General features: G+C 35.4%; 1 protein-coding gene across 2 annotated transcripts in view; it reads left to right on the top strand.

The window, feature by feature from the left end:
• LOC104603549 (callose synthase 3) overlaps positions 1-19816 on the top strand; it is a 47212-nt gene that overhangs the window by 20609 nt on the left and 6787 nt on the right. For both annotated transcript variants that reach the window (XM_019198773.2, XM_010267613.3), the window contains 27 exons: positions 936-1058; positions 1135-1252; positions 2533-2867; positions 2986-3038; positions 3164-3224; positions 4120-4201; positions 4283-4332; positions 4426-4512; positions 6512-6649; positions 7143-7237; positions 7396-7480; positions 7554-7714; positions 7821-7944; positions 8371-8465; positions 8550-8679; positions 9394-9545; positions 12476-12585; positions 12685-12810; positions 12962-13030; positions 13142-13331; positions 13414-13564; positions 14499-14618; positions 14699-14817; positions 14975-15058; positions 18474-18586; positions 18688-18917; positions 19001-19798. In XM_019198773.2, coding sequence (XP_019054318.1) covers positions 936-1058; positions 1135-1252; positions 2533-2867; positions 2986-3038; positions 3164-3224; positions 4120-4201; positions 4283-4332; positions 4426-4512; positions 6512-6649; positions 7143-7237; positions 7396-7480; positions 7554-7714; positions 7821-7944; positions 8371-8465; positions 8550-8679; positions 9394-9545; positions 12476-12585; positions 12685-12810; positions 12962-13030; positions 13142-13331; positions 13414-13564; positions 14499-14618; positions 14699-14817; positions 14975-15058; positions 18474-18586; positions 18688-18917; positions 19001-19798 — 3999 coding nt within the window. The remainder of the gene's footprint in view (positions 1-935; positions 1059-1134; positions 1253-2532; positions 2868-2985; positions 3039-3163; positions 3225-4119; positions 4202-4282; positions 4333-4425; positions 4513-6511; positions 6650-7142; positions 7238-7395; positions 7481-7553; positions 7715-7820; positions 7945-8370; positions 8466-8549; positions 8680-9393; positions 9546-12475; positions 12586-12684; positions 12811-12961; positions 13031-13141; positions 13332-13413; positions 13565-14498; positions 14619-14698; positions 14818-14974; positions 15059-18473; positions 18587-18687; positions 18918-19000; positions 19799-19816) is intronic.

The raw sequence follows: 19816 nt of genomic DNA, 5'->3' as shown, positions 1-19816 counted from the left end.
ACTATAAAATTATTATTTTTTATGTGAAAACTAAGAATTTAAGACCCTAACATGGACTTGTTTGGGCTTGCCTCGAGGGACGTGGCACAAAGGCGTCTCGTAGAATTAGGAATGTAATATGTCACATTAGCTACTTGATGCATTTGAGAAAAAAAGAGATTGTGGGTTTTATATGCTTGAAAATGTTTTATATGTTTGATTTCATTTTTAAATTATCATTTGAATATGCTTTACATATTATATTTGTGTATTTTAATTTTAGATAATAGGTTTTGAAAACTTAAGTTTATTTTTTTATTAAAACACTGGTTTAGGCTGGCATTCTGTCACCTTTCTCATTTTCATTTACAACCCCATAAATATAGTCATTGTTTTACGGATAAATCAGTGAAAGTGTTTACTGATCTAAGCACCCATTTCATGTTATAATTTCAACAGAATTTAATGATGAAAGAACAACATTTGATGGCCAAGTTCTTGAAATTGAGGAAGGCTTTGATATGCTATAAAAAAGTAGTTGACCTCCGTGGGTGCTTAACTTTATAAAAACACTCCCCTGTTTTTTTTTTTTTGATAGATATAAAAGCACTCCTCTGTTGGCTCCTATATTGTTTTTGAGATACATTTAACTGCTATAGATAAGCCAACTATCTGTCTATCCATGTCTCATTGATCCTAGTATTACATCTTGCATCCAAGTATCCAACATCATCTAAGCCTTCTAGCACCTTCTTGTTGACATTGATACAGATTACTTTTCCTAATAGGTGCTCTAGATGCTTTTCTAGCTATTGGTGGTACTGTTTTTTTTTTGTGTATATAGGTTCTCTGCCTGGAAGGAAATATGCAAGATAGTTTCTTAAGAATGTGATTGAGAAAAAAATTGGTCATTTCTGATGGATTTTCTTGTTGTCATTTTCTTTTTTGTTGTATAGGAAAGCAGGGTAGTCAGCCGTGATCGGTGGGTGGGGAAGATTAATTTTGTTGAGATTCGTTCTTTCTGGCATGTATTTAGAAGTTTTGATAGAATGTGGAGCTTTTTTATATTGTGTTTACAGGTAATTGCTTTTCTTTTCATATTGTTGTTCTCTCTGGTTTTATTATTACATGTTTGACGTTATGTAAATTCTTTAGGCAATGATTATTGTTGCTTGGAATGGATCGGGGCAACCAAGTGGCATATTCGAGAATGATGTTTTTAAAAAAGTGCTAAGTATCTTCATAACTGCTGCAATCTTGAAGCTTGGTCAAGGTAAGTTGAAATGCCTGATCACAGTGTTGGTACTCTCTTTATTATTGTTATTTTATATATACCCGAGTTTCAGTTTTGTATGTTTGTTTACTATTCATGTTCAGTAATTTAAAAGGGTAGGCGCCTCGTCCAGGTCCTAGGTGCAGCACTTTCAAGAGGTGCACGCCTGATGCGCCTTGCACCTTGGCCCAGGAGTGTAATATGTTTTACATCACATTAGCTACTTGAAGTAATGCAATTGGTGAAAAAAGAGATTGTGGGCTTTACGTGCTTGAAAATGCTTTATATGTTTGATTTTATTTTTAAATTTTCATTTGAATATGCTTTACATGTTATGTTTATGTATTTTAATTTTAGATGATGGGTTTTTTAAACCACTGATTTTAAAATTTAAGTTTATATTTCTTATTAATATTACGTGTAATACTTTTTTAATTTTTTTTTGCATTTTTTGATTTTTCTGACATTTTTTGTATTTTTTACCTTGCTTCAAAAAGGTGCACGCCTCGCCTTGTGCCTCTCGCCTCAGGCGCAAATTGGCCCTTGTACCTTTTTTGTGCCTTGCGCTAGACTTAAAATACATTTTCAATCACTGCCTTGCAAGATGGAGTTTGATGTAAAATATCCTCAATATTTGCTTCATCCAATTTTTATTTGTGTGTGGGGAGAATATATGCTACAAGATTTTTCCAAAGACTGAACAAGTAGAATAAGAGGAATTAACAAGCAAGCTATAGAACAATATACAAGATATAAATGAAGAATAGAGGAATTTACAGAGCAGATAAATAAACTACCATGTACTGGATGACTATAGAGAGAATAATAGAGAAGTCAAAGCTTTATTGCTCAATGCTGGAAATAGGAATAATGATAAATCCATTGAAATGAAAGACCTGAGAACTCATTGAAAATATCAATGATACTTACTATACATTATAGTAAGTATCCTTCAAAATGAAGTGGCCTTAGGCTTTCCAATTTTGTTGTATTACCTTGTATCCTTGTATTTTCCTATGATTTGTACTTTTTGACATTTAACAAATTTTAGTTGCTGTAAAACATATCTTTTAATCATGTTATGTCCTTTTTATTGTTAGCTTTTGTCATTTTTTACTTGAGCTTTCACTTTACCTTGTCTATGGCAATGGATGAACATGATGTTACATTTAATCTCAAATGCTTTTGTAAGTTCTGAAAGTTATATACTTATATTTAAGACTTTATCTCATTGTTCATGAAAGTTATTATAAGTTAATTGTACATCTTCATTTTTGCAGCAATCCTTGATGTAATCATGAGTTGGAAAGCAAGGCGGAGCATGTCATTACATGTTAAGCTAAGATATATCCTAAAGGTTGTTTCAGCTGCTGCATGGGTGATTGTTTTACCTGTGACATATGCTTATACATGGGAGCATCCTCCTGGGTTTGCAAAAACTATCAAGAGTTGGTTTGGCAATGGTGGAAATTCTCCCTCTTTGTATATTTTGGCTGTTGTTATATATTTGTCTCCAAATATGCTTGCCACATTGTTCTTTCTCTTCCCTTTTATTCGGCGGTTTCTAGAAAGGTCCAACAATTCAGTTGTGATGCTTATGATGTGGTGGTCACAGGTTTGTAAATACATGTCCTTGCCACTTTGTTAGTGGTGATTATGGTTCTTCTATATTTGGTTATGTAATTACTTCGCTTTTCTTCATCTTTCTGTTTAATCTCCACTATTTCTCACAGCCTCGGCTCTATGTTGGAAGGGGAATGCATGAGAGTTCGTTCTCTCTTTTCAAGTCAGTACATTGTCTTTGGGGTTTAGTGAATGACCAGATTGGCTGTTCTTTCTTAACTATCTCTCTTTCTCTTCATCACTTCTATATATATTAACATGCAAGCTTGTTATTCCTTTGCCACTCAGGTATACTATGTTCTGGGTTCTTCTTATAATTACGAAGTTGGCTTTCAGTTATTATATAGAGGTATTATTTCTAGATTTCTTCCTAAATGCTTATGTTTAGACATATATATTTAGGGTGTAGCATTTATCGTCCACATTCAACCCAGCCAGGGGTGAAAATAGCAAGAGATGGCATGTAGGAAACCCAAAGAATACAAGTTTCATCTTCTAGTCTAAAGTAGAGGGAAGCAAGGAACAGACACCCTGTGTAATCTATATTAAAAGCTATTTGTATATAAATCAGACATCCCTAGATTTTAGGAATGTCTTGGACCCAGTTGGGTAAAGGTGTCGTGAACTTAAGAATTTGTAGACTCATGTTAAACAAAAAGTTTGGAATCTACTAAGCAAATTAAGCAAAAATAGAAAATATGATATTTAGCATAATTAAGCAATGTTTGTTTCGTCCTTGGATATATACCCAGTGAAATTTCATTTTATTGTCAATTGGAAAAATGCAACAGTGCTTCCTTTGCTAGATTCTGAAAAAATATAATTTTATTTTCTCCATCCTAATTTAAAGTTTTCAACCTAATAGGGGATATAAATAACTGTGCATAAAATTCTCTCCTTGTAGTATACAGCTAGATAACCACTCTCTCACTGCATTAAATACATGATATGTCTCCATGATTTGGCGATGGTGTAGATTTGTATGACTTTGTTCCGGTTGTCTTTTTTTTGGGTGATTTGTCAGTTTTGAGGTGATAGATTTTTTGTTGTAGTGCTAAATGTATTGTTTTAAAGCCAATGTAGAGTTTTTCTTATTGATCTACCGCAGAAACTTCATTTATTAAAAGAAAAGGATAAGTACATCTTATAGCCTTTGCTACCCCTTTTGTGAGTTCTGTCCAACTTTCTTCGTCTTTGGTCATTGAGGTCTAACTTTCTTTCTTTACCCCTTGGTGTGGTTGCAGATAAAGCCTCTTGTTGGTCCAACAAAAGCCATCATGAATGTCCAGATAAGAACTTTTCAATGGCATGAGTTTTTCCCTCGAGGTAACATGAAACTTTGTGAGCTAGCTTTTTATCCCTCAGGAAGTTGCAGATTCATGTATTCTGTGTCAATATTACCTGCAGCCAAGAACAATATTGGTGTTGTCATTGCACTCTGGGCTCCTATTATTCTTGTATGTACCATTCTTGTCTTTATTGCTTGAATTGCTAATCTTCTTTACATTGAAGTCTCAGCCATTTAATATAAATATATCAATTCTGTCCAGGTATATTTCATGGATGCTCAGATCTGGTATGCTATTTTCTCTACATTATTTGGTGGCATCTATGGGGCATTTCGACGTCTTGGGGAGGTTAGTGGAATTTTCATTTTTCCTCTGGTGGCTACACTTGTATTCCAAACTATCAACAATGTTGTTAGCCCTGTTGTGCTTATTAAATTAAGCTGTAGATCTACATATTTGTAGTGATTAGTGAACCTATGCTCTGATATATTATGTCTGCATCCAGTCCACCCTTCCCAAGCAGTATTTGTAAAACCGTTATAGTGCTTTTCCGCCTGTATGGTGGTCCTGTGATTCAATTGTCCAGGTCAAATGCTCAACCTTCGATATCATAATTAAATATTATTTTAAAATAGAGTAAAATATAATAAGTTACAGAAAAAATGCAGAAATTTTGGTTGGCTTTTGATAATAGTGACATCTTTCCTCTTTCATCCACTACAACTTTTCCCTATAAGAGATGTGAAATGTGTCACTTTTACTCTCTACCCTCTGCTCCAGAGCATAGGTTTTAGATAGATACGTTTCATCTCAACTCGAAATCTGCTGTCAAAATCCTAATTCTTGTTAATAAGATTACAATACTGCATGGTGTCATCCATGTCTTTTCATTCCAGAACTTTATAATAGTCTATTTTCTCCCAAAAAGCTTATAGAGATGAAAAATATGCTGAAGCAAAATTTTCTTGTTTCTGAAAGTTCTTCTCAACTAATACTTCTGGTATTCTATATTCTGGGTAGTTTTTTTGATAAATAAGTGCTATTTTATTAATCAATGGAAGGGTGTATATTCAGACTAAGAGGAGGCATGAGGTGTTACCTCCCTGTGGAGCCGAGTGTTATGCAAATAAATACACACTAGCCTGAATTACAATTATAAGGTATAGCACAAAACAGGTCTCCCCTTGATACCCCTTGGGGGTAGGTTTTTGTGACTCAAATTTCTTGAGCTGCTGATAACTGATGCAGGGTTCTATGGAACTAACCTAGATATTACCATAAGATTCTCCCACTCCCACTTTGGATAAGTTGCATCTTTGCTCATTGAGACAACTAAAGAAAGCCCTCTCCATTCAACCTTATTTTGTAATATGAATGTTTTGTTTTTTCATGGTGCACCTCATGGGGATCTCTTCTTCTCAGACTCAAAATCCGAAGCCTTGGCTTCATTATTTGAATCAAATATTGCTCCTACAAATCCCAAGAGGTGGCCACTGCCTTCCAAAGGGTTTCTTATATAGCCAGTGTAAGAATCAGTAACACAGTTGTCCACACATACACTCTGGATGACCTGTAAAGCCTTTGCTAGTGAGTAGTGACTGTCTTACAAAAAAGAATCACAGTTTTCCTCTTCTAAACAAAATCCCCCAAGGAGGAACATCTAGGCTGGTGGTAATATTTTGTAGAACAAAAAATTATAAATTTTCTATCCCATCAAAAACATGGGACAACTTCCTGTATGTCAAGAAACTTGATACAAATCAAACACTTCAAACCAATCATGCTAAACTTAATTCATTCAGCTATACAGTCCAGAAAATGTAAACTTGCTATAAAAAATTGAAAATTGTCTTTTTCTGGTATTTTATTTGAAATTCAAAAAAAATGCTAATGATGCTCAAATGGGAGAACTGTTGAAATCAGAAAGCATTTAAAATGAAAGCTGTGGAAATCCAGGTTTTTTTAAATCCGAGGATCCTGTGCTGACTGTATGTATGTTGATGTCAACACTTAGTGAGATGCTTCAAGTTGTTGATGAATGACTGAATAAGAAAGATAGAAGAGAAATGTTGGAGAAGGATTGGAGAAGATAACAAGGTGCCAATCGGCTGGTTGGTAAAGTCTCCTGCTGGTTGTAGCAGAGACTTGGAATCGAATCCCACCTGCACCTGGGTTGGCCACTTTAAAGTGGCCAAATTGCTCCTAAGCAAATGTGCATTTGACCCTTTGCATTACATTGTGTAATTCCATATATGGTATCAGTGCTTAGCGATACAATAGATCATTAGGGGAGACGGTGTTACTTTTGCTTTTTGATTTTCTGATCCACTTGTCCTGCTTCTTCCAGATTCGGACACTAGGAATGCTAAGGTCCAGATTTCAGTCATTGCCCGGTGCTTTTAATCATTGCTTGATTCCAGTGGAGAAAAGTGAGGAAACGAAAAAGAGGGGTCTGAAGGCCTCTTTGTCTCGAAAGTTCTCTCAGGTTCAGTTTCGTTTGTTTGTCCATTTGTGTTATAGTTTCTTTGTTGCTTTTTATTTTTTTCTTTTTCTCTGGGAATTTTTCTTAATGAAAGTAGTTTCTCTGGCAAAGGACCTCTTGCATGTTTTTGGCAATGATGTCCTACATGTCAAAGACTCCTGGCTACCCCCAAATGAGTCCTACCTAAGATATAGCAATATGCAAAAAAGATGATTTCAATTGCCTTAGCATGATATTTTAGATTTGCTTGTGCTTTTTTCTGTGATTCAAGAGAATTCTATCAAGCTTTATGATTTTGATGTTCCATTAATATGATTTGACCTTAGAGACACTTTTTAATGTGGGTTTCAATGTTCTTTCTATGGGACAAATAGAAGGTTATGATTGTCTGATTATTTAAAAGTTTTGTAGCTCGGAACCCTTGTTTTTGCCCTCATTATGGATTGAGTATTTACCATAAATTTACATTGACATGTTTTTTTTTTTTTTTCTTCAGTTACCTCCTGATAGAAAAAAGGAAAGAGCAAAATTTGCTCAGCTATGGAATCAAATAATAGAAAGTTTCAGAGAGGAGGATCTAATAAGCAACAGGTATTTAACTTTATTGTAATGGGAAAATGTTTATTCAGTGTCTTGCTGTTGCAGCGTTTGAATTGTTTATTCATGTAATCTTGCTAAATGCTTTCAAAATTTCTGTTTCCCCCTTTCTCTAACATATTTTTATTGTGAACAATATGTTTAAATATCAGGGAAAAGGACTTGTTGCTTGTTCCTTATTGGGCTGATCGTGAGTTGCAGCTTATCCAGTGGCCTCCATTCTTACTTGCTAGCAAGGTTGGTTTCTTTTATCTGACGTAGACACCACAGAAAACAACATTCTAATTTAGTCATTTTTTTTGCTGAGCAGATTCCAATAGCACTGGATATGGCTAAAGATTCCAATGGTAAAGATCGTGAACTGAAGAAGAGAATAAGATCAGATGATTATATGTCTTGTGCTGTTCGTGAGTGCTATGCTTCTTTTAAAAATATTATTTGTTACTTAGTCCAGGGGAACACTGAGAAAGAGTAAGTGATACTTCTCTTTTTTTGTAGTGCTTTATCTGGAAAGTATTATTTTTTGCTGTGCTTTATGATGTCCTTGTGTTGCTTATTTACTGTCTGTTATTTCCAGGATTATAAATAATATATTTGAGGAAGTTGACAAGCATATAAGTGAGGAGACGCTTATCACTGAATTTAAAATGAGTGCTCTTCCTAGCCTTTATGATAAATTTGTTGAGCTGATCAAATGTTTGGTAAACACTAAACTTTTGATATATAGTTTATTGGGGATGGCTTTGGTCTGGATGTAGGAGCTGTATTTGCTTTCTGGGGCTCACATAACTTGTGACCTCTTGCATTTCAAGAGAATCAAGATCTTTGTTTCATTAAGTTTGCTTTAAATACTGCCTGAACGAAAACTTTTATAAATTGCAAATAGTTTAAAGCTGCAAATAACTAGTTCCTACATAGTTTAAAGCTGATTATCTGTCCAGATAATCTTCATAATGAAACACATTTAGTGGTGGATTCCAATGATCTGTGCTAGGTCAAGTGTCAAGTTATGGTGCTCCATACCCATTTATTGGCCCTACAGCTCAAGAGTCCAAAAGTTTTCCCTCTACATTTCTTATCTGGTTGTTAACAAAGTTCCTCTGACTGAATAAATTTAATTGTGACAGTTGGACAACAAACAAGAAGACAGGGATAAGGTTGTAATTCTTTTCCAGGACATGCTAGAGGTTGCTACCAGAGACATTGCGGATGGTCAGATTGGGTAAGGTGGTGTTGTGCAATTCTTGTTTTAGGTGAGTCAATGCCTTTGGTAACTTCTTATGAAGTCAGTATATTTCTTGAGTAGTTTGCCAGATTCGAGCCATGGTGCATCTTATGGAAGAAGTGACGAGTCAACCCCCCTAGAACATCAGTTATTTGCATCAGAAGGAGCAATCAAGTTTCCAGTTGAAGAGACAGAAGCCTGGAAGGAGAAGGTGAGTTTCATTAGTAAAGTTGGTACATCATTTTTTTGAGTGAAGGGGTAAGGTGTTATATTCGTTCAACTATTGAAAGCATTGTTAAGTCCTACAGTTATTTATGTGAGAAGTTCCTCACACCATATTAACCTAAAAAATCATTACTTTGTTGAGGGGATTATGGTTCCTTACACCATGATAATGCACAAAACCATTATTTAAAAGTTATCTACAGCCTAATTCATGAAATTTAGCTATTTATGATCCCTATTTGCTTGTTATGCATAAAAAAGTTTGTTTATTTATTTTTGTTGGTTTTCTCTCAAACAAAGAGGGAATATATACCACAAATTTCAAAGAAAAATTCTGCCGGAAAATTCTACTTAGTTTGGTCTATTACTTGTACTTCTAAGCCAAAATCAAGAGGTTTTCTCTCCCTCTAACAGAGATGTAATTAAAGGAACATCTAGTTGATTTCCTAAATTACCCAAATATCAAAAAGGCTAGTTATTAGTTTAATTGGGTGAATGTGTTACGTGAAAAATTATAGTAAAGGTTTTGCACTAACAAGCATATTCAAGTATCACCATATATGGTGACACTATATAAAAGTACAAGCATGCTGCATCAATCCCGACATTACACAAACAAAGTAGCAGGATCAAAATAATTTGGTGTATCATTGAAAAATGTTCATTCTGTGGTTACATATTTTGTTATTTATGTCTGCAGATCAAGAGGCTTCATCTGTTGCTTACTGTGAAGGAGTCTGCAATGGATGTACCCACCAACTTAGAAGCTAGAAGGCGAATTTCTTTTTTCTCAAATTCATTGTTTATGGACATGCCACCTGCCCCGAAAGTTCGCAATATGCTTTCTTTTTCGTAAGTTCTATTTGTGCTTCAATTTCATTGAATTCTTAATATAATTAAGTTCTGTAATTAGCTTATGGTTCTGTTCACATGTTATTGAGTTGAATTATTTATCTTATTAGTAATTTTTTGTATGGAATGAGTTTAAATTCCATTGGGAAGAAGAGATGGAAATTAAAAAAAAATCCCTCTATGAAGGGCTCCAAACTTGATTGTGGCAACATAGAAGCATAAGAAAATCTTTATTATTGGAGTGAACCATTTCTTCAAATTGCTCATTTTGGTCCCTCCTTAAATTTTTATATAACTCAGTTAGATGTAATGCCACTATAGATTATTACTATAACATTTATCTATAGCATAGGAGCCCTCCTGCTAGAAGTTTAAGAAATCTTGTAGTTCATCTTATGTTATCCTTAACCCTTGCATAGTCAGAATCTATGTACCTGACAACTGCAAGTGTGTTCCAATTCTCTTTCCTTGTATTTGCTTTATATTTACTTCCCATACATATTCCATGAGCATGTTTGGTCTAGTATATGCTGTTACATACATAAGGTAGCCAATTGTGTTAGGATACAACATCATGAATACATATTCCTTTTCTTTGTCTTCTGTAGTATGACTTTGTTGTTTAAGACAATTTGTAGTGTGCAACAATTCGGGTATCAACTGATTACCCTCGTTGAACCTCTCCAACACTTTCTATATATATTTGCTCTATGAGACCCACGATTTCCCGACATTCCTGTTTTACTTAGCAAGGACTTCAAGGTTCCTTGACCTTCACCTAGCAACAATCAGCAAGTCTTCCACGTATAGTATTAAACAAACATGTTAACTATCATCTTACCACTGGATTATTAGCAATCATATTACTATTGAGTTCTGTTGCCCTATTTCTATGTAAAGCGTTCCAGCTTTAGGTTTCTGTTCCTTGCATGCAAGGTATCCTAGTTTTTCACATCTTCTAGGGAAAAACTTTTTTGGATTGTGACATTCTAGGAAGTTGCCAATAAAAACCTTGGCATGGTGATGTGAATGTTAGCCCTGTGACCGCTTGGAAGTTGAAATAGATCCAGTACTGCCCACATTATGATTAAACATCTTTAAAATCTAGATAATTCTCACCAATAACTAACTCGTACATTGTCATGGTGATTGTGACATTTCAGAGAGCAATAGTTATATACAATTACAGTACTGCCCTGTAGATGTTATATAATTGCAAAATAAAGAAGCAAGTAACATGGCACGTCCAGTGCTATCATATTACTCTAGGGTATAAAATAATACATAAACAACTAAGTGATAACTAGATATTAGTGATAATGTTGGCAAGCTAAAGATCAAAGGAGATATGAGGGTGAGAGATAGTGTTTGAATAATCAAAGGGAGAGATGTTGCCTTCTTGGAGATAGATGTGCAACTTTGTCCATGCCTGTGCCCCTTTATATGAATGATCTTGTCCAGTGCTATCATATTACTCTAGGATATAAAATAATACATAAACAACTAAGTGATAACTAGATATTAGTGATAATGTTGGCAAGCTAAAGATCAAAAGAGATATGAGGGTGAGAGATAGTGTTTGAATAATCAAAGGGAGAGATGTTGCCTTCTTGGAGATAGATGTGCAACTTTGTCCATGCCTGTGCCCCTTTATATGAATGATCTTGTCCAGTGTTTTAACAGCGCAAGATGGGGGCCCACACCTTTTTGAAGCAACGTGCAAAATGCAAAAAAAAGTAAAAAAAAGACCAAAAAAATAAAAAAAGCAATAAAAGTCAAAAGAAATTGTTAATTTAAAATATAATTTATCAAAAAAATGTTAATTTAAAATATATACTTAAATTTAAAAATAAATGCTTTAAAAACCTATTATCTCAAATTAAAGTACATAAACATGTAAAACATAATTAAAATGAAAAGTTAAAAAAAAGTGAATCATAACATATAAAACATATTCTGGCATGTAAGTTCCTAATCTATTTATTTTGTTCCAATTGCATTACTTCAAATAGCCTATGTGATGTTAAACATTATGCATTCCTGATTCTAAGAGCTGCCTTGGTAGCAAGCCCCTCAAGGCAAGTCCAAACCAGTCCATATCAGGGTCTTAAATACTTAATCATTATAAGAAAAAAGTTTGCTCACTTTGCTTTCTCACCAAAGCTTCGAAAACCCCATATTTGCTAAAGTTGCTATTCATTTATCCTAATAAAAGATATTTTTAAAAGACACTTGAAGTTATAAGACCTTTTTTATAGGGATTAAGAATTTAAGACATTGATATAGACTTGTTTGGGCTTACCTTGAGGGGCTTGGGCTGGGCGTAAGCGCAAGGTGCACTATGCGTACACATAGATACATCGGGTCTGTGCCTTTTGAAAGTGCTGCGCCTGGGACCTAGGTGAGGTGCATATTCTAAATTGTGCCTTGTCTGTCTTTCTAGCCATGCCTTTTAATTCACCGTGTCCCAATCTCCTGTCCATCTTGGTCATTGTTCACATAATCATGTCTCTGCATTTTTACTTCTTCGATGGTGCACTGAATGGATTTTAGTGGTTATTTGGTCCAATTTGTTCTTATTCTTCTGTCAAAGCTTAGATATCTCTACTTCAGGTTCTTATTCTTGGTTTCTCTTTGCTTGGATGATGAAGTAATTGAAGTGGTTGAGTTGTGAAATTGTTATGATGGGCAATCTTTCTTTAAATGCTTAGATCTTTCTACTTCAGGTTCTTATATTGTGCATGCTCACACATATGATTTAGGAGATGTACCAATTTTATTTCATGCCCCGATAGATGGGATCAACATTGTGTAATCATGGCTTTATCATAATTGGCTTTATGCTATATTGCAATTTGACATGCCTTTTCTTGGTTTTAGTTTATATAGTGTTGTATGGGGTAACTATTACTTTTTGTTTTTCCTTGTAGTGTGTTAACCCCATATTATTCTGAGGATGTCCTCTTTTCAATAAATGGCCTGGAAAAGCAGAACGAAGATGGTGTATCCATTCTTTTTTACTTGCAGAAAATCTTTCCAGGTCTGTTATTGGTCTCTTACATTTATAAAAGCACGCCAGTAATGTGTCTTTTGAAAACTTATCTTCTTTTTCTTGTATTAAATGATAAATAATATGCAGATGAATGGACAAACTTTCTTGAGCGGGTGGGTGTTGAAAGTGAAGAAGAACTTAGAAGAAATGACGAGCTGGAGGAGGAACTTCGTCTTTGGGCATCATATAGAGGCCAAACTTTAACTAGAACTGGTAAAAATCTGGTGCTTCTTCTTCCAATAGATTAAATAATGAAATTCCTGTTTGATTTGAACTTTCAGTCCTTTTTGTCATAGAAAATTAACATACTCCAGGCCTTCCATATTGTCTGTTTGCAATTGACTGACATTTTTTCAAATGTCAGTGAGAGGAATGATGTACTACCGCAAAGCTTTGGAACTTCAGGCGTTCCTTGATATGGCCAAAGATGATGGTAGTTTCTCTTTCAAATCTCAAAGCACTTGACTTTAGTTTAGAACTGGCATTCCACCTATAAAAGTATATTTATTTTCTGCATGCAATCATTGTTGTATATTTTGTTCAGATCTATTGCAGGGCTATAAGGCTGCTGAATTAAATACTGATGAGCACTCAAAGGATGAAAGGTCTTTGTTTGCACAATGCCAAGCAGTAGCTGATATGAAATTTACATATGTGGTGTCCTGCCAGCAATATGGCATTCACAAGCGGTCTGGAGATGCTCGTGCACAGGATATTCTACGGCTTATGACAACGTATATCCGCGAATTGATTTGTTGTTCATATATCTCTTGTTTCGACTAGTAAGTGATAGGCAGTGCTTTCATTTTGTTATAGATGCCCGTCCCTTCGTGTAGCTTACATTGATGAGGTTGAAGAAACTAGCAAATCCAAAAAGCCAGGTCAAAAAGTCTATTACTCTGCTCTTGTGAAGGCTGCCTTACCAAAGTCTATCAACTCGACAGAGCCAGTTCAAAATTTGGACCAGGTATCTGTTTGTTATATTTTAGGAAGTTGGTTGGATTACTGATGCTATTTGCTGTAGTCATTTTTTAATGAGATCGTGGTGGTTTTACTCAAACAGGTAACCAAGAAGTTAGAGTGAATATGATGGCAATCGTAGTTTTTAAGGCGCCAAGGCGAACCTAGGCTACCAGAGAGTGCTTAGTCGTCTAGTCACCTAGGCGTTGCTTAATGTTCAAAAATGTACAGAAAAATAAGGGGCTGAACCCCTGTTTTTGTTGTCGAAATATTAGTAAAAGAAGGGGCTTAGCCCTGTTTTTGTTCTAGAAGAAGAAGAAGAAGAAAAGGAAGGGGTAGGGGTGGAGCCGAGCCTCTGTTTTTGCTCAAGGGGAAAAGAAGGCGGCGTGGAGCCCCTGTTTAAAAAAAAAGGGAAAATGAAGGTGAAAAACCCTTGTTTTTGTTCGAAAAATAATAATAAAAAGATGGGGGAGGAGCTCCTGTTTTTATTCCAAAAAAAAAAAGGAAAAAGAAAAAGAAGGGGCGGAGCCCCTGTTTTTGCTCCAAAGGCGTCAAACTACATGCGTTTCTTCAGTCTTTGAACATTGAATAGCTACCAGAGAACCCTAAGGAAATAAGAAACTAAAAAAAAGTATTATTTTATGAAAAAATCAATAAGTGAAAAGAATGATTCACTTGTATACTTTTTATTTCTTTTTATTAATAATACCTTATCAAAATGTCATTGCATTTGGGCATTTGGGTGAGGTGAGCCCCAAGAAGCTCCTAGACACAGGCGTCTCGACAACTATGATGGCAATTAGGAGATCTGTTTTGACTCTTCATATGTTTATGACTTTGCTTCTGTATTGCTTGGTGATTCTAGAATTTTAGAGCTTCACTTTATCTTGGTACAAAGGATTTGCTGATTTATATATAATTGCTTCAATTTTTGTTCATAGGTTATTTACCGGATAAAGCTTCCTGGACCTGCTATATTGGGGGAAGGAAAGCCTGAAAATCAAAACCATGCCATTATTTTTACCCGTGGGGAAGGTTTGCAAACCATTGATATGAACCAGGTACATAACTAAAATTTTCTTCATCTTCATGAGAATTATGCCTTTTTGCTGCTATCTTCTTACAGTGTTTATTTATATAGGACAACTACATGGAAGAAGCCTTGAAAATGCGCAATCTGCTACAAGAATTTCTTAAGAAACACGACGGTGTGAGATGTCCAACTATTCTTGGACTCCGGGAGCATATATTTACTGGCAGGTAAAATCATCCATAAATGTTATATACCTGGTATAGGATTTACACTAAAATAGATGTATAAAAAAAACTAGGCTGCAGTACTTATTTTTTAAGGATTCTTTTGTTTGTTTAAATTATTAAATAGTGTGTCATTGTTCTTTATTGCTTTTCAATGCAGTGTTTCTTCTCTAGCATGGTTTATGTCAAATCAAGAGACGAGTTTTGTCACAATTGGACAAAGATTATTAGCAAACCCTTTGAAGTAAGATTTCTTGTTTTCAGAGATTGGAAATAGCATTCTTGTCGTTGTTGATATGTTTACGATTTAATACACCATGAAAAACTTTATCCTATGCCATAATTCTATTTTTATTTCATTGATTGGTTACTTTTGAAAGAACATTATTCAGTTGTTTTTTAATTATTCTTGTTTAGATTATGACACATATGTTGTTTCTTTTTATTACTTAAATGGGTTAGTTTAGGCAATTCAATAATTTCATAAACAGGGTCATGGTTCTAACTTTGCTTTCAGTTATGATATAAGTTATATATAATGACCTGGCCGATTGTGAGGATTATGATTTTCTCTCAATCGCCAGGTTCTTTTTCTCCTCTCTCATGTTGCTCTTCCTCTCCCTTTGTTATAGTTCTTCACTTTTTCTTATTCATTTTCTCTGCAAACCATATACATAATGTGTATAGTTACTTTACATAATTATGGATGATATGGATTTTGTGTTTACATGACTGGAGTATAGTTGAATATGTAATTTTATGTTAATGTAAAGAGCAACTGGCATCTTTAATTCACATTTCACAGAAAGTGAGATAGGAGTTTTGCCTACTGGAAAGTGTTTGTGTTGTTCCTGTTGTATTGACAACAAAACAATAGGGTAAATGATTAGAGCATAGTTGTCAAGGTGCCCAAGTGATTTTGGGTGACACTTGGGCGCCTAGGTGACTTTTTGGTGGCAAGTATTTTATAAAGTAAAGAACTAACTTTTTGCTAGTTCCCTAGTTTTATATACCATTTAGCATGCATATTAAGTGAAAAATTGTATTTCTTTTTATTAATAACATTAAATTTCCTCTCAAAATGTGGCAAATCATCAATCTAAAGCACAAAAATCTTATAAATATATTGATTTCTTTTAAATATATTAATAACATTAAATTTCATAAGTCAAGATGGAAAGCTATATAGAAATAAGAATAAGGGTGGAGATCAAAACTCCGTCCCTTATATTACTTCTTTCTTCTCCTCTCCTCAAAACCCTTCGTTCCTTGATCTTTCCTCCTTGCTCACCTGTGTGGTGTTTCTCCAATACGTTGCCACTATGGAGATCAAAACTCCTAGGATCAGCTTTCTGAATTTGGCACAACACAAGGAGCTTGTTTCGGCTGGCCTCAAGGAGCTTGGTATTAGAGGTGGTTTATGGACTTTGTTTGGGATTGCCTCAAGGAGCTTGGTATAGAGACAGCTTAAAGAATTAAGAATGGAAAATGTTTAATGTCACATTAACCACTAGTAGTCATGCAAATGCAATAAAACAGAGATATTGAAAGTTTCAGTCTTGAATTCTTAAGTGCTTAGATATGATCCTTCTCTGTTTGAATTCTTAATTTGACCAATAGGATTTTTAGAACATTTTATTTCTTATATAATATAAGTTCATTTTTTCATCCATACGGTTTTTTTACGTTTATTTTTTTATTCAAATTTATGTCTTTCTTCTAAAGGACTCGCAGTTCTTTTGCACCTTGCTCTTTGGGCAGAAAAAAAATCCCTTGTGTTTTTCTTGCACCTTGTGCTTTCAAAACACCGGGTAGTCTGGGTTTACAGATAATAATTGCCTGGTTGGCTCACTCTGCTTTTTGGTTTGATCGCTTTACAAGTGCTTTTGAACCATAGAATTGATCTTTCTGTCATCATAATTTTAATTGCTTTTTTTTTCAAATTGAAATGTTTCATCTTAAGTTGGTTGAAACCCTTTTGGTGTAGACTGTCCTGATCTAGTCTTTGTCATGATGGAGGTTAATGTTGTTTCTTCTTTGTACCCAACCATCCTTATGTGTCAGGAATTCAAAAAGCATTTGGTACATTAAAACAGAGCTGATTGTCTAGCACATTCTGTATTCCTTGTCATCACCTCATTTGTTTGATATTTTCCCTCTGAGGCATCTTTTGATTAGTTGGGTGTTGACCGGAATGGCTGAACTGAAGACGATTGGCCCTGCCATTATGGCTGGTCTGATCTCGGGCCAGTTGTTTATCATGTACATGGAGCTATTCAGGACATGAAGGTCAGGCATTGGAGCTAATCTGGCCATCGTTGATCTCCTGTTTCTCCACATCATTTTCATGTGGCATTTCTCTTTCTAGAGTTGCCTTGTTCCATAAAGGGTTACATTTTTCCTTACTGCTAATTAGGAAGAATTTCAAAAAGAAAGTGGAGTGCTATTACTGAAAGGGTGAATGGTGAAAACATCAGTTATTGGGTGTTTTGTTACCAAGCTCACTGTCTGACAAAGCTTATAGACCAGTCTGCCCCTTTGTTTCAAGGAAAGCTTCATGACGTAGCATGGTTCTAAGTATCAATACACCCAATACACATGGACATGCATATTGGGTGTTTTGGTACCATAAAAGACCATTTTTTCTTATTATTTTCTTCCATATTTTGATTAAGGGTCAGTTTAAATGATGTTTAACATTTAAAACTGATAGATTTGATAAAACCCTTAAAAGGCATATTGACAGTATGATACACCTGATATGGCACATATCATGTCAAAATTGTGAACACTGATGTGGAGGCTTTCACATAAGAAGCCTTCCACCAACCATATCTTTGTAGTGTGTTAGGAAACTAGTGGGTGCCTCGCTTTATACAAGTTAAACGACCATCTCTTCTAAGAGGTTGGGATTCTCTACAACAGTAAGATGACCTACAATTGACGTGAATCACCAAAACTCGCCTTCTCTTTGCTTGGATCAATCACAGATGTCCAGCAGATAGGAGTCAAAACATGGCAAAGACCTATAGGATGGCCATACCTCAAACATTGCAAATACCCGTTCTAGCCACAAAACAGTTATTGACATCTTTTACACCTCAAGTGCTTCAGAAGATAAAGCTATAGGTTGGATAATTTATTTATTAGTGCAACTGTGTAAATGACAATACATCCAAGTCTACCAGTCATGTTTTCCCTTCTATGTGTGTTATTCCTTGTGCTGTGGTGTGAATGTTCTCATGACAAGATTATCAGATTGAGGTCCTTAAGCTGCTTAGGTAACAGTACCGATGCCACAGATAGCTAATTCTGACGGTCCATCAGCAGGATGAATTTCATCTTTATCAGTCCACATTGCCAAAAGTTCTCTTTGTTTTTTTGAATATGTTCCAGTTCCAAGTTAAAATAAAAAGAAGAATACCCAAGATGGGATTATGATGGATGTAGCCTTGCTTCCTCAACTGCAAGTCATCAAACAGAGGGGGTGCTTGGTGGTTACCTCTTTGTTAACATAAATCTCGTAATAATTGTGCATTTTTCTTCGAGGACAAAATGGCAATTAGCAAGCTCTGTATTGTGTTGTTTTTGATGCCAGTGATTACTTGATATTCACTTTACTGAATTTCATTTTTTTTTTTATCTTTTCGTTGAGCAAGGGTTCGGTTTCACTATGGGCATCCAGATGTTTTTGATAGATTGTTTCACCTTACGCGGGGGGGTGTAAGTAAGGCATCAAAGATCATCAATTTAAGTGAAGACATATTTGCAGGCATGCCCAATACCTGGCCTCCCCAGTTTGAATTTTAATGTTTTCAGGGCTTTAGAGGGGCTTATAATTGATTTACTATTCCATGTGGCTATGAGATGCAGGTTTCAATTCTACCCTTCGTGAAGGTAATGTTACTCATCATGAGTACATTCAAGTTGGCAAGGGGAGAGATGTGGGTCTTAACCAGATCTCACTATTTGAGGCAAAGATTGCTAATGGTAATGGTGAGCAGACACTAAGTCGTGACATATATAGGCTTGGACACCGCTTTGATTTTTTCCGGATGTTGTCATGCTATTTCACCACTGTTGGTTTCTATTTCAGCACCCTGGTATGTACACATACCACCTTTTCCCTTCTTGACAGAATGGTGTCATGTGACCTTCTGACTGGTTCATGACTTTCTTCTTACAGATAACAGTGCTCACAGTTTATGTGTTTCTGTATGGCCGCCTCTATCTCGTTCTTAGTGGACTCGAGGAAGGACTTAGCACACAACCTGCTATTCGGGATAATAAGCCTCTTCAAGTGGCTCTTGCATCTCAGTCTTTTGTGCAACTTGGGTTTTTGATGGCCTTGCCAATGATGATGGAAATTGGACTAGAAAGAGGATTCAGAACAGCATTGAGTGATTTTGTGTTAATGCAGTTACAGTTGGCCCCTGTATTTTTCACATTTTCACTTGGAACAAAAACCCACTACTATGGAAGAACATTGCTTCACGGTGGTGCAGAATATAGAGGCACAGGTCGTGGGTTTGTGGTGTTTCATGCAAAATTCGCAGACAATTATAGGTTGTACTCCCGAAGCCATTTTGTGAAGGGAATTGAACTGCTAATTCTACTTGTTGTTTACCAAATCTTTGGGCATACGTATAGAAGTTCTGTTGCATATGTCTTGATCACTATCTCTATGTGGTTCATGGTGGGAACATGGCTTTTTGCTCCATTTCTCTTCAATCCATCTGGATTTGAGTGGCAAAAGATTGTTGATGACTGGACTGATTGGAACAAATGGATAAGCAACCGAGGAGGAATTGGTGTACCTCCAGAAAAAAGTTGGGAATCATGGTGGGAGAAGGAGCAAGAGCATCTTCGTCATTCTGGGAAGCGTGGCATCATTGCTGAGATTGTGTTAGCACTGCGGTTTTTCATCTATCAATATGGTCTTGTATATCACTTAAATATTACAAAAAAGACAAAAAGTGTATTAGTAAGTTTTTTTCTGTCA

This window comes from Nelumbo nucifera, chromosome 2 (genome assembly GCF_055504915.1).
Source record: "Nelumbo nucifera cultivar China Antique chromosome 2, China Antique-T2T, whole genome shotgun sequence".
Taxonomy (NCBI): domain Eukaryota; kingdom Viridiplantae; phylum Streptophyta; class Magnoliopsida; order Proteales; family Nelumbonaceae; genus Nelumbo; species Nelumbo nucifera.
Note: the sequence above shows the minus strand (reverse complement) of the source record. Positions and strands in the feature narration are given on the sequence as shown.